The sequence below is a fragment of the Budorcas taxicolor genome, chromosome 12, assembly GCF_023091745.1.
Source record: "Budorcas taxicolor isolate Tak-1 chromosome 12, Takin1.1, whole genome shotgun sequence".
Taxonomy (NCBI): domain Eukaryota; kingdom Metazoa; phylum Chordata; class Mammalia; order Artiodactyla; family Bovidae; genus Budorcas; species Budorcas taxicolor.
In genome coordinates, this window is record NC_068921.1 from 25693198 (window position 1) to 25707702 (window position 14505).

A 14505-nucleotide genomic window follows, 5' to 3' on the forward strand; every position below is an offset into this window, starting at 1 on the left:
GGATGTGGTGGCATCGCATCCCTCCCCTGATTCTGTGTCAACACATCCCATCCTGGGGCCTGCCAGGCCCATTTCGGTTTCCACTTGTCTCTCTGTAGCACTGTCTCCAGTGGCCTCGGGATCCCTTAGGATGTGCTGAAGGGTGCTGGCGAACTTTAGAAGCTGTTTTGTGGAGCCTTTCGAGGCCTCAAAGAAAACTCACAAAGCTGAAATGTGCTTAGAAGAGGTCCGAGGATGGATAGAGGGCTTGAGATGAGGTGCCCTTCGTCCCTGGCTTCCTGGCTCTGTGTAGATTAATTACCGGTCAAGCCACGGGTACCAGTAACGCGGCTGTGAGCAGGCATGGTGTCTCGGGTGGCTCCCGGCCCTCCTCCCTACCTGACTGCTTGCATGTTTTGGCAGCACAGGATTCAACTGGGTTAAAATTGTAGCCACTCCTGATTCCCTCTCTCCCTGCTCCACCTGGAGATGCAAAGAACTACACGTTGAGGGCTTCCCCAATGGTCCAGTGGTTAGGGGTCTGCCCAGCAGTGCAGGGGACGCCAGTTCAATCCCTGGTCTGGGACAATCCCACGTGCCACGGAGCAGCTAAGCCTGTGCACCCCAACTACTGAGCCAGCGCTCTGGAACCCACGAGCCACAACTACGGAAGCCCCTGTGCCCAAAGCCCATGCTCTGCAACAAGAGAAGCCGCTGCAGTGGGGAGACTGCCCACCTCAGTGAAGGGTAGCCCCTGCCCACCACAGCTAGAGAAAGCCTTTGAGTAGCAACAAAGACCCAGCACAGTCAAAAAAATAAATAAAATTAATAGGATAAACTCAAAGAACCACACGTTGAAAGCACTGGCTCTGGCAGTGGTGTGAGACAGGCCCACACCCACAAGAACAAGCTGAGACTGCAGCATCGTCAACATGGGTGCACCCACCTAGAAAGTCCTCAGGCGTTTGAAGAACCGTGCACCTATAATTGGAGGCATTTGCTTCTGAAGTGGGATTTGGAGGATGAATCAGTGGGAAAGATTTTAAGTGTCTCTCAGCTGACAGTGTTCTTTCCTCCCTAAGGATACTCTGGCCCCTGATAGCCACAAGGCCCAAGTTCACATTTAAAATACAGCTCCACTCCAGAGATGTCTGACAAGACACTTCTGGGGTGCCTCTGTTCTCTGCTCACAGAGGAGGCTGAGATTTAGCTTTGATTACTGGGTAAACAAAGGGTGCTATGGATTCACTCCTCAAGGAGACAGGGTCTCCCTGTCATGTTCTAAGCGCCATCATCCTCTGGAGTTCTCCCAGCTCCACCAACGTGTTTGGAGGCCCTGCTAGTTCAGGCCTCTGCTGGGCATTTCTGGGGCACAGAGAGAGTCACACCGCCGCTCTGCTTGAGGAACTCATCCATTTGCAAAGGATCACCATGACAGTCAGTAAAGGCTGTGGCAGAAAAATGCCTGCGAAACCGTGTTTCCTCTTCCACATAATCTTCATAAAAATCATCAAAACAGAGCAAACGACAAAAATCCCTTTGGTCCAGAGTGCCCTTTTAATTAACATTCTGCTGAGGGAAGGGGTGAGAAGACTGTCCTGGGGCCCGGAATCATTGCGCTAAGCAAGATAGTGTTCTCCAAACCATCATCAGTACAACCCTGAAAGGCTAGATTTAGTTCCAATTTGTAAAGTTCAGACATTTCTCCCTAGTAGTTCGAGCTCTAGCCTGGGATCAAACTGAATAGGAACGTGACCTTACACACTGAGCTCCTACGGACAAGGAGGAAACCCAAGCTTGTCTCTTTAGCTGTGGCCTTTGAGGTCTCTCTGATTGCGTGAGTGGTCAAGGCTGTAATTTCAGGAACATATGCGCGAACAGCCTAGATGTTCCCCAGCAACCCAGGTGTCTTCTCTCCTCCACACACCGAACTGTAGACTCCTTGAGGTCAAAGGCCAGGTCTCATCACCCGTGTGGCCGACAAAGAACCACACTCCTGCTTGCTGGATGCTGGCACGGGCACAGCGGTCCTCAGTTCACAGAGTATGGAGGAAGGCAGATACTTTGAGGTTTTATTTCTTGCCAAATGTTTTCTTTTACCGACTGAAAGCAAGCCATGACATGTTTATTCTTATGGTGGACATTTAATCCTAACACCTGTTTTTAGTCTTATAGTCCAGATTCATCCTCTTTCCTTATAAACATGCATTTCTAGTAATTAAGGATTTTATTATGACTTTATAGTTCTATTCTCAAAGAATCCAGAAAAAAAAACAAACTTGCAGTATTAATTTTGGTGGTTCCTTCACAGGGCTCTTTGATACAAAATGTGGGTAAATCTGAGTGAGTGTTGACTCCTATTTTGTAAGATTCTGGGTAGTCAACCCACAAAGTCCTCTTCCTAGGAAGCTATGGGCCGCTGCGGCTCAGGTTTGCTTGCATTTGCCCCTCAGCTGGAAGCTCAGCATGCAACCTGGTTGCCTGGTGTCCTGGAAGCCAGCACACTCACTTATTTGCTGAGGATTCTGCTGCTTGTGTGTCTGGCTGTAGAGGAGGAGTCAGCCTGCCTGGGTCCCACTCCAGCTTTCTGTTTTGAGTATAGCAAAGCTTTAATGTTGCTCATTCCAGGGAAATGGAGGATCAGGTGGTAACCATGGGGAAGACACAGCCAAGAAATTTCCGCTCTTCTAACCAGCACCTTCCCAAGCACTGTCCTAGCTCTCTCGCCCTGCCTGGTACAGCTGGCTCTTATCAAAGCTTTCAGTCCTGAAGTCCAGATTCCCTGCGATCAGATGAAACATCCCAGACTAGATTCGAAACTGCTCATATATTCCAGTCTCAGATTTGCTTTATTATAATTTTGTGTGTGATCTGTGAAATGCAGAACCCAGAAACACTTCAGCTTTTACTTTTCCTCTTGATTAAATATTTTCATGGTTGCAGATGAAACTCTTCAGAAGCCCCTTAAAAAGTGCCGCTTGGAGAGTCCCTGCGATCCTTCTGGGATGTGAGTCTCCTGCATTGGCAGGCAGGTTTTTCACCACTGCTCCACCTGGGAAGCCTCTAGACTTTCTCCTTAGATACAATTGTAACAGTTTGGTTAATGTTTATTTTATTCTGCAAGCTAGTACAGTGAAGGGTCCTGGAAGTGCAGTGGGAGAAGGAGCTTTGGAAGTAAATGTTACAGGAGGATTTCCCTGGTGGTCCAGTGGCTGAGACACGACACTCCCCACGCAGGCATCTGGGTTCGATCCCAGATGCCACAACTAAAGGCCCCACATGCCATAACTAAGACCTGGCACAGCCAAGTAAATAAATCAATACATATTTTAAAAAGAGAAGCAAACAACATGAATGGTTTCTAAAATGCTTGAAACACATTGTTACTATCTGGTCTCTTAATTTATAGGCACATAACTGTCTTGCTCTTACCATAACATACGACTAGGAAATTCCCCTTTGATTCTCCAAAGTGAAAATTTTAAAACCCTATTTTGAAATTTTGTTCTTAATCAACTTCGCTCCCATTGGATTCATTTGGATCTCTAAAACTGGCCTTTATCTATAGGTAAGAAGCTGAACTCTCTTGGATTCCCAACTAGATCTGAAGTAGAAATGATTGTGAAGTAGTGGTTCCCGATGACTGTTAAGAATGCATTGTGTCTTTTGACAGTGGACCGTCACTGTTGGCACTACAGTATCTTAGAAATGTTCACACAAGTTAGGAAGCTATTTAAAGGTTCAGTATGACTAAGCCCTCCCGTCCACACCCATGATGGAGGACGGGCAGTGTTGGCTGGGCTATAAGAGAAGCAGAGACCCCGAAAACTCAAACTCTGATTTAGCACTGCCAGGTGGCTTTGGGAACGTGAGCTGTTTATAATCGTCACCTCCATTTAATTTCTATTGAATGAGAGGGCCTGTGGCTAAGACTCCACACTCCAAATGCAGGGGGGCCTGGGTTTGATCCCTGGTCAGGGAACTAGATCCCAAATGCCGCAACTAAGAGTTTCCAAGCTACAACTGAAGAACCTGGATACCACAACGAAGATCGAAGACCCCTCGTGCCACAGCAAAGACCCGGCACAGCCAAATAAATAAATATTTTTTTGAAAGGCTCAAGAGGTCACAGGATGCTCAGATAATGACTGTATCCCTTGCTATACTCCTTGAACACCTCATTCATGAGCTCCACCAGAACACACAGAGCTGCACACAGCCCAAGTCTACAGAGGGTGAACTGCGTCTTGAATGTTATCAGTGTGACCATGAGAATCATTCAGAAAACTGTCACTTCATGGATGACCTCAAGAGAAATGGAGAAGAAGGGCAGAAGCTCACCCCTATTTCATGTCCACTTTAGAGGAAGGAACAGGGCACAGCCACCTGCAAGGGGGAGTTACCCATGGGGGTAGCAGTAGCAGTAGCTTTATTACAGTTACGACAGCCTTAACAGCTTGTGACGTTTCTGAGCTATCATGTTTGTTTTGTCCTTACACTTGGTCAACCCCTTAAAATTCACATATTTCTTTTAAAACCGGAAAAGAGAATTTTTTACAAAATATTTACACCGTGATGCCAGATCAATGGGGTACGAGTGAATCCTTAACAAGATGATTCAACACATCGGAAATTACATTTATTAAAAAAAAACAAAAACCTTTTTCTTTGCAGGTCGACTGCTAGGGAGTATGCTCTGAAAATTATCAAGAAAAGCAAGTGTCGAGGCAAAGTATGTATAAGGTTTTCTTCTTTTGAAAATATATTATTTTGGAGGGGACCCCCAAATAAACATAAGTTCACCCTGGGAGTTGTGTTTTGGTAGAGTAGAATGTTATATACTTATTAGGATATAATTTTATTCTGTAATATTCCTGGCATCAAAGTCAGTTGAAATGATGGGATATTATTTCAGTTCCTTCTCTGTTCTTGTATTTGCTTCTTCTCTTACTTTTGTGATCTAAGTTTCATTTCATCCTTCTACATGCAGTTATAGTTAACCATGGTAGGCTCTGAAATTACAAGCATCTTCTAAGGATCTTCAATATCTTTTGCCAATTCTAGGCTATATGACGGAGAAGGCCATGGCACCCCACTCCAGTACTCTTGCCGGGAAAATCCCATGGACGGAGGAGCCTGGTGGGCCGCAGTCCATGGGGTCGCTAAGAGTTGGACATGACTGAGCAACTTCACTTTCACGCATTGGAGAAGGAAATGGCAACCCACTCCAGTGTTCTTGCCTGGAGAATCCCAGGGACGAGGAAGCCTGGTGGGCTGCTGTTTATGGGGTCACACAGAGTCGGACACGACTGAAGTGACTTAGCAGCAGCAGCAGCAGCAGGCTATACGAATATCAGAATTTAAGATAGACGTTATATTTTAGCAAAATATATCTCCCTTGATCTTTAAATAGTATAAGTTAAGTGTTAGTCGCTCAGTTGTGTTCAACTCTTTGTGAACCCATGGACTGTATGTAGCCCACCCAAGCTCCTTGGTCCATGGGATTTTCCAGGCAAGAGTACTGGAGTGGGTTGCCATGCCCTTCTACAGGGGATCTCCCTGACCCAGGGATCGAACCAGGTATCCCACATTGCAGACAGACTTTTTACCATCTGAGCCACCAGGGAAACCCTTAAATAGTATGACTTTGTTAATTTGAGTTAGCCCTTCATTGTTTTGCTGTGTGTCTTGATGGAGATAACTTTCTCTTGAACAGGAACACATGATCCAGAATGAGGTGTCTATCTTGAGAAGAGTGAAGCACCCCAATATTGTTCTTCTGATCGAAGAAATGGATGTGCCAACTGAGCTGTATCTTGTCATGGAATTAGTAAAGGTGTGTGTTTTGGAAAAAGAGGTAAACCTATATATGGCACCTCACTCTCCTGCATGATAGAGCTCTCTCCTTCGTTTCCTCTCAGCAGTATTCAGTCTCACTGCTGTGCACTGGTGTAACGGTTAAGAGTCTTCACACTAGAATTATATCCCCAAAGTTCAAGTCTCAGCCTGGACCGAAATAGTCCCTGACCTTGGGTCTACCACTCTGTACCTTGGGCCCCTCCTGTGTAAAATGAGATATTGCTAAGAGTGTTCTGAAGGTAAAAGAAATCCCTTTCACCAGCTTCTGTGACACAAAGTATTAGATACCAGTATGATTGTTGTTACTCCAGCAGAAACTGCTAACTTTTCCAGGAACTATCATAAAAACAAGCTCTGAACTTTTAGACTGCAGGGTAATAGAAAAACAGCACCCTGTTAATAATAATGTGAATACTGCCTCTCAGTGATGGGTACAATCTCATCCCGCCACATAAAATTATGGTTTTATTCTATTCAATCATATAACATAGGAATGGCCAGATGTTGATGATGGTTGAATCTATGTGAAAGGTAACCCACCTATTTCCTCTGCTTCATATGTGAAATTTTCTTAATTAGAAGTTTTTTAAAATTGAATGTTCTATTTTCATAAAGCTGTACTTTGCTCAAGGCTTTTCTATTATGCTAATCTGACCAAAGGCATGAGTAATTCTTACTTTAGTTGTGAATGAGTCAGATCATTGTCTCCATCAGGGGTGTGCCAGTGAGCCCCCGGGGTTCCAGGAATTCTACTTAGAATCACTCGGCTGAGCTGGTGGCAGCTGGAATGTGGGGTTTCCTTCTGTAAAAATTTCAGGCCAACAAAGCAATTAATCAATCATTTACTGTATAGAAAAATGTTCATTCTAGGGACTTTAAATTCTCATTCTTCAGACTTCCTTTGTTTTAGATCTGTTGGCCTTCTTTTAACTTAGTGATTAATCTATATTTGTAGATAAAGTCTGTTTTCTTTCTACTTCAAGTTCAGACTTTTTTTCTCTGAGGGTGAAGCCTTTTTAGTTTGTACTAACACCAGGTTATGGTCATGGTTGAGATTGAGGGAGATAAAAATGTTAATCGCTTATTCCAACCAAGAAAGGTCAGTTTCATTATTCAGAAAATTTTCATATTGATGCTTTATTACCAAATAAAGTTTGGTAATTATAACATTGTAAATTATACTTTATCTAGGACCAAGAATAATAATTTTATGATGACTTTAATTTTTAAAGCAACAGCTTCAAATCATTCCTGCTACCCCTCTGGGTGCCATTAAAAACTAATTCGCAACCCCCTGTTATTGGCTGGGTTTTGGAAAGCTAAGACTAAATTAAATTTGAAGATGAGATATAAAAGAGGAAAAGGCTTAATAGTTCAGAACACAGTTTGTGGGAAAGCTTAATCCGATTGTCAGTAATATGCTTAGTCAGGTGACAGTAGCAACGTACCACTTAGCCTTTGTGGATCCTCTCGGGGTGACCAGTCTAACAAGCCTGGACTGTGCCTGCAAAACTCAGCACTGGGACTGTTCAACTGAGCCACTGGCGGGGGGTGGGGGTGGGGGTGGGGGTGGGGTGGGGTGTGTGTGTGTGTGTGTGTGTGTGTGTGTGTGTGTGTGTGTGTCGCTCAGTAGTGTCTGAGACTTTGTGAGCCCATGGGCTATAGCCCACCAAGCTCCTCTGTCATGGAATTCTCCAGGCAAGAATACTGGAGTGGGTCGCTGTTCCCTTCTCCACCACTGTATCGTACCCTTGCGTTTAGTCTGGCCGAGAATGGCTGTGTGACCAGGTCTGGAAGCATCTCAGAAGAGAAGACCAGCCCCACGTTTGACCTGAAAAGCTCCCATGACACCCCCCTGAGGAATTTAGTTTGTCAAACCCTGAGAGTCCATCAGGGCGCCCAGGATGGCCTGATGGCATTGGATAAATAAGGTCTGTGTTCCAGAAAACAGTGAAGTGGGTGAACAGTAAAACCATTCTTAAGGGTGAAGTACCAGCAACGGGACTTCAGACTTCTAGCTGCAGAAGCGAACGTGTGCACACTGCCTGCGTCCAGAGCAAGGAGGGCCTTGTGCGGGGGCAGCCCTTGGGCCGGCACTCAGAGACCAGCAGGAGCCAGAAGGACAAAGGGCGTGGAGGGGACTCTCGGATGAGCTTGGAGTGCGGAGTCGGGGAGGGTTCAGTCTGTCTGGGTGAGCAGGGAAGACTCACGCTACGTGGAGCATAAAGGCAGCTGCCCCAGGTGAGACGGGAGATGAGGCTAAGCAAGTTGGAGTGAAGGCTGGGGGCAGAGGGGGGAGCGCCATGGGAGCAGAGTGCTGACTTCATGACGAGTGACAGATAGGAACCGCTGGCCTGCGGTGTGGGAGGTGACGATCGTACACAAGGCCTTTGCATAGAGAGCCTGAGACGGCCCGGAAAGCTGCGTCAGAGGCAGGTCTTAGAGCAGGACTAAGAGGATCTGTTGACTGCTTTGTGGAAGGCGAAGAAGAAGGAATGAGATTACAGGCTGTCTTGAGTTTAGACCGTGAGGACAATGGTGGAGTCTGGCAGGGTCACCTCCTACGGCCCGACACATGGTCAGGGGTGCTGTCCACGTGGACCGCCGTGCAAACCCCATCTCCCCGGGTGGCACGGGAACAACCTGCAAAGCTGCACAACCTCACCTTTGAGAGACAGAACACTGAGAGAGACAGTGTTCATTTTGGAAAAAAAATGTATCTGCTTAGTTTGGGAACTGCTGAGGCTGAGGGTCAGTGGAAGATACCCCTTTCCCCGAGCGGGGATTGTACAGGGTCACAGAGGGCCAGGTTAGGGAGTAGGATTTGAAAATGGTCAGCCTACAGGTGCTCTAGGTTGTGTTTGCTATTAAAACAACAACAACAAATTAAATCTCTTAGCCCTTTAGGTAGCATGAACACAGTCAGCCTCTGGCGGGGGGAGCTCGGTTCTTTGGGGCCTCGTGTGCAAAAAGGATGCACACATTGTCAGAGAAGCCCGACTTCTCTGAAAGGGCTTCAGATACATGGATCTAAAATTGGAGCCTGAAATCTTCGCTTCACCAAATAACAATAAATTAGCCCAGAACAGTGGAAACAAAAGTTCAGATGAGTAATGGACCTGGAAAACTTTCTTTGAAATGTCTCCGTCCTCCTCCCTCTCTTTCTCTTTCATCTCTGGGGTGACAGTTTCTGGCCCTTTTCTCTGTTCCTTACAAGGAGGCACAGTGTTGAAAAAGAAGACGTGACGCCCACTGCAAGAGACCTAGACTAGAGAATGGCGAGAAGTGTGTGTGTGTGAGGCTCACAGGGCCGCAGGGCGTTTTGTTCAGGGTGCATCTGTGGTGTTTCTCGTTCCAGGAGACTTGGGATTATGAGTCTGAGCTTCTGCTGGCAGTTGGTGTAGCACATGCCAGCAGGATAGCCAGTGCCCCAAGGTCTCTGCCCTGGAGACCCAGCTCCGCTTCCCCACCCCCAGCTGGGAGTTTAATGGCAGAGTCCTCTCCTCCTTTCTTTGAGCTCTGGAGGAAATGTCACTGGCTCTTGCAGTGGGGGCAGAAACCACCATAGGGTTCCTGGGCCTTTGAGAGGGCGGTGACAGGGAAAGCTCTTGGAACCCAGAAACCCGGCGCGCATAGCGTGTCGGGTGCCTCTCCAGGCCGGGCCCCACCGGACCATCTGTTAATCCACTTTTCCTCCTGCTGTGCTCTCTCAGGGAGGAGACCTCTTCGATGCCATCACCTCCACTAACAAATACACTGAGCGAGATGCCAGTGGGATGCTGTACAACCTGGCCAGCGCCATCAAATACCTGCACAGCCTCAACATTGTCCACCGTGACATCAAACCAGAGAATCTGCTGGTAAGAAGGGTTCAGACTTCAGGGTGTCCTGAGCTCCAAGCACTCATGCATGAGTGAATATGAACACTTCTTTTCCTTCTTTTTCGTTTTCTTAAAGAACAAAACAAAAAACCCTTAAAGGCTAGTTTCCAGCTGGCCTTCAGTAACTAGCTGGAAACTGGTCTTTTAAGTTGATCTGTCAGGGTTAATGTACCATTAGGAGCACTTAACTTATTAGCAAATAAAAACCCGAGGCAGGGGGACAGGAAAAGAACTCAGGAAATCTAGGGCTGTGGTTAAGACCATGGACCAGGCCAACACAGTCACAAGGAGCATTTACGCTTGCATGACTTATCGATAGCACTTTGGTGTTAGAAAGCTTTTACTTGGAGAAAAAAAAAAAGAAGAAAATGGAAGGCCTTTTAGACTTAGTCTCCCAATTTACATCCCAATAATCTGATCTAAAAGCTAAAAGGATAAATTTCATTGTGAGTTTTCAAGACACCAGCCCCTCAGCATAAAAATGATCATGACGAAGAAGACTGATTTTACAGATCAGAGACATTCTTACCACCACCCCCGTGCTCTCTTGATCCCATTGTTAAGGGGACGGTATTGAAAGAATTAAGGGGACAGAGACTGGGCATCAGGGAGCTGTCACTAGTGAATATGGGAGTAATATAAATTTTGTTGGCTATTCAGGGTGGAATTTTAATGAAATATATTGAATTTCTCCCCGTCTCCAGATGCTAATTGTTCTTTTACTTTCATTATCCGACCCAAATAGTCATGTATTACTTGACTATTAGTTTGTCCATCTCTTCGGAAATCTGGGAAATGAGGATTCCCTTTTTAAAGCAGTGTTTCTCCAAGGGTGGTCCAGAGACGCCCTGGATCAGAATTACTCCCAGATGCTGGTTGAAAATGTAAATTTCTGAGCTTCCCTGCAGCCCCACCAAATCAAAATCTGGTGACTGGTGACAGGGTGCAGGTCTGCATTGCCACCAGCTCCCCCACGTGATCTCAGTGAACTTTCAAGTTTAAAAGCAGATGAACAGGAACTTCCCTGGCAGTCCAGTGGCTAAGACTCCAAGCTCCCGATGCAAGGGGCCCAGGTTCAACCCCTGGTCAGGGAACTGGATCCCGCATGCCACAAAGACCCAGCGCAGCCAGATAAATAAATATTTTTTAAAAATACAATAAAAGCAGAGGAACAACCCAACTCCCAATCCCAGTAACGACTGCTAAGATCTGCTGCTATGGAGAATCACCTCTGTGCTCACCCCATGCTAAGACTTTACACTCAGTATCTCATTTCATCTTCACAACAGCCATGTGGGGTAAAGTCAGTTACTGTCCCATTTCACAGGGGAGCAAACTGGGTGCCTAGAAGTTGAAAGACCCACTCAAGGCCATCATCACTCTTAAGTGGAGGAATCAAGGTCACATCCTCGCTCTGCTCCACTCCACACCTCAGACTTTTGACCACTAGACTATGTAAAATGTGAACTGGGGAGAGAGGTTTACTGCTTGTTTGCCCTATGCCAGGGACTGTGCCAGGGAACAGGAAGACGCATGCCTCCGTGGAGGGACATTCAAGTAGGAAAAATAGGCATTTAAAAAATATGTACACAGGGACTTCCTTGTGGTCCAGTGGCTAAGACTCTGAGCTCCCAGTGCAGGTGGCCTAGATTCAATCCTTGGTCAAGGAACTAGATCCCACATGCTGTAACTAAGACCCGGCATAGCCAAATAAAAATAAGCATTAGAAAGAAAAGAAAGAAATACATATACAAGCAGTTAATTGCAATTAGGTTAGTGATCTTGGAGCTGCTGGCTAATGAAGGTGGCAGAGGTCAGATGATGGACTTCTGACTTAATTGGCCCTCAAATTCCACATCTCCACAGTAGCCTAAACATTCTCTTCTGCATAGCTGCCTCCATAAACGGCAGCAATTTCCCCTCGTCTGCACTCATTCTTCCTGTGTCCTGACTTATGTAGGATTGTCTCACGGGAGCGGACTTACAACTGAGCCTTTGTTTAAAAATTTCTCTAAGCTCCGAAAATTCAGTGATGGAAAGTTAAAGTCTCATTTTCCTTTCCACTTTTGCAGTTCGGTTTTGTGTACCCATTGTTCACCTGCTTCTCACCAGAGCACTGTTTCTATAAATGACATAAATGGTTACAGAGCAGTGTGCTTTTACAAATGACAGTTTGCAGGATACTTTGAAAGTACTGTGCTTGTTTGAACATATTTTACTTTAAATTACCCAAAAAAAGAAAAAAAAATTCTCTCCCTTTTTCCTTTCTAATTTAAGAATGAGAAAAATATGTATGAAATGAGAAAAATATGTGTATATATAAACACACAATTGCAGTCATTCATAATTCAGGTTTAAAATCTATATATATATATGAAAAACTAAAGTAATTCTGCTTCTCCAGTATAGTCATTTCTTTCTATAGGAAAGTAGTAAGGATTGGTGAGCTTTGCAGGGATAAAGCTATTATGGCATAAACTAGGTAGAAGAATAGAATAATTTTAACAAATTAGGATGACATTACTAATTGCCCTTGAGACTTCTATTAATTTCACATTCTGTTGACCTTTCTGTAGAAATAAGAAGAATCATCATGGGAGACACAAAATCACATACTCAGGATTTATAGTCAGATGGACAAAAGTTCAAAACCAAGGGCTTTACTCTTACACTGGCTGATCCTTTGACCTTGAACAAGATACTTAACTCCTTTGGGTCTCCTTTAAGGGGACTGTATGAAGATAAAGAGATACCATGCGACTATTCCCTTCCTTTTTTATTCCCCTTTTATTTGTAATAAAAATTAAATTATCCCTAAAAATGAAACTGTTTAAAACTGTAAGTTGTAACAATCACCTTTCATCATTTTTGACATTGCTTTTAAAGTGTCACTGTTTACCCAGGCATGGATTTACCATCTAATGGAAAAATGTGGAGCCAGAGACTATCTTTGGAAAAATGCTATAATAAATTTAATTCAGAGAGTTTCAATCCATGTCTAACTACCGGAAACTTAAAAAAAAAGGCCCCGCTGCACACTTTGCATTACTATTTTATGAAGAGAGCACAAAAAAAAAAACAAAAACAAAACAAAAACCAACCCTAAATTGTTAGACTGCTGATAAACTTTTGCTTCATAAGTGTTTAGTGTTTATAATAAGTAGCAAAGAATTATGTATTACATTTGTAGGCATTTCAGCTATAGATTTCATTTTATATAATATCGTATAAGCAAAAACTTTGAGAACTCTTTTATTTTTAATTCTTAAAGAGCAATATAAAAATATTGTAGTTTGGCCTTCAGATCTGTATTGATCCTATGAATTATTTATTCAAGTCTGAGTACTTAAAGATCAAGGCATTTTAATGAAAAAAAAACAAACATGTGTACAGTCATGTTTCCAGTCATATTTTAGGTAAAAACTGGAAGCTGACCTAATAGAAATAGGTCTTATAATTTTATTATCACATTGTTACTAAGGCCTTGTTTTATTAATTAGTATATTGTGTCAGTGATTTTATGTGATTCTTTTGCTTTATCAGGCCTGGTCCTTAGATGCTGTGGATGAGTGACAGGTGGATGAGAGGGTGGATTAGATGAGAGGGTGAGTGAATGGCGACTCCACACTCCCAATGCAGGGGCCCGGGGTTCTATCCCTGGTCAGGGAACTAAATCCCACTTGCCACAACTAAAGATCCCACATAACACAACTAAGGCACGATGCAGCCAAACAAATATGGCAAGCCTTAGTCATTTCTCAATTCATCAGTTACATTAAGGATGCACTCTGGCTGCAGACTAGACCTTTCTGAAGGGAGGGGAGTAAGTACAGAGCTTCCCTAGCTGCGTTTATGCATAAACCATTATATGTATCGCATGTGACGTGAACTTTTTGCTTTAAAACAAAACAGAAACGGCCTAAGATCGACCGCTTTCCATTTACACGAGCCACCGCTAGATGGCAAGCTTGTACCCTTGGCAGCAAAAAGCATCAGTAAGCCTGTTTCTTGTAGTGAGGCTGGGACCGTCTTTTTTAAATGTATACACAGATGCCTTCTCCTTAGGAAAATTACAGTCCTACTGGCAAAAATATAACTGACATCACTGGTTTTTTATTAGATTCCAGAAATAAACAAAGTAATTTTCTTGAAATATAAAAAAAAAAATTTCTGTTCAAAAGTCTTTTTGCTTCCAAACTCCTAAATACTGTTTGGGAAAAAGCAGTTTCTCAGGGAAACTGCTTCTCTAGGTCAGAAAATCCCTTTTAGAAACTTTGTCAAGGTGTTTGTGCCTGTTCCTTGCTGCCCATCAAAGTGGCATGTACAGCTAAATGACCTGCATTTTCACAAAATGGGTTGAATCTAGGAATAGATTATCTTGTTTTCCCCTAGTGATAACCAGAGGTTGTGTTCCTGCTCTTCTTAGTTTCCAATTCAGGTCAACACTGAGTTTACCAAATAATGGATTTTCTTCTGTCTTAATCCTCAAGTAAACTCATTTTGTGGTCAGATAGCTCACTCCACTGGTGGATAAAGCCAGTGCCGCAGATGGACAGCAGAGGTCATAAACAAAGACAGTTAAATAGACCTGCAAGATGGACTTGAGCCACCAGAACGTGGATGAACAGACTGGGGATCACCCTACGGAAGGGAGCCACGGCTCTCACAGGAGTCTGTCACTGGCCCCACCCTTATCACCATTACCACTGAGTTGACTTGAAGATGTAGTCTATATAGTAAATAACAGAACTGAGATCTGCAACTATCTTTGGCTCCATAAAGGTCC

The 14505-nt window shown here is 44.3% G+C and overlaps 1 protein-coding gene across 1 annotated transcript in view; it reads left to right on the forward strand.

Annotated features, from left to right (window-relative positions):
• DCLK1 (doublecortin like kinase 1) overlaps window positions 1-14505 on the forward strand; it is a 343943-nt gene that overhangs the window by 285690 nt on the left and 43748 nt on the right. Inside the window, exons 9-11 of the mRNA XM_052650125.1 lie at window positions 4654-4711; window positions 5696-5815; window positions 9552-9698. Of these exons, the coding sequence (XP_052506085.1) occupies window positions 4654-4711; window positions 5696-5815; window positions 9552-9698 (325 nt within the window). The remainder of the gene's footprint in view (window positions 1-4653; window positions 4712-5695; window positions 5816-9551; window positions 9699-14505) is intronic.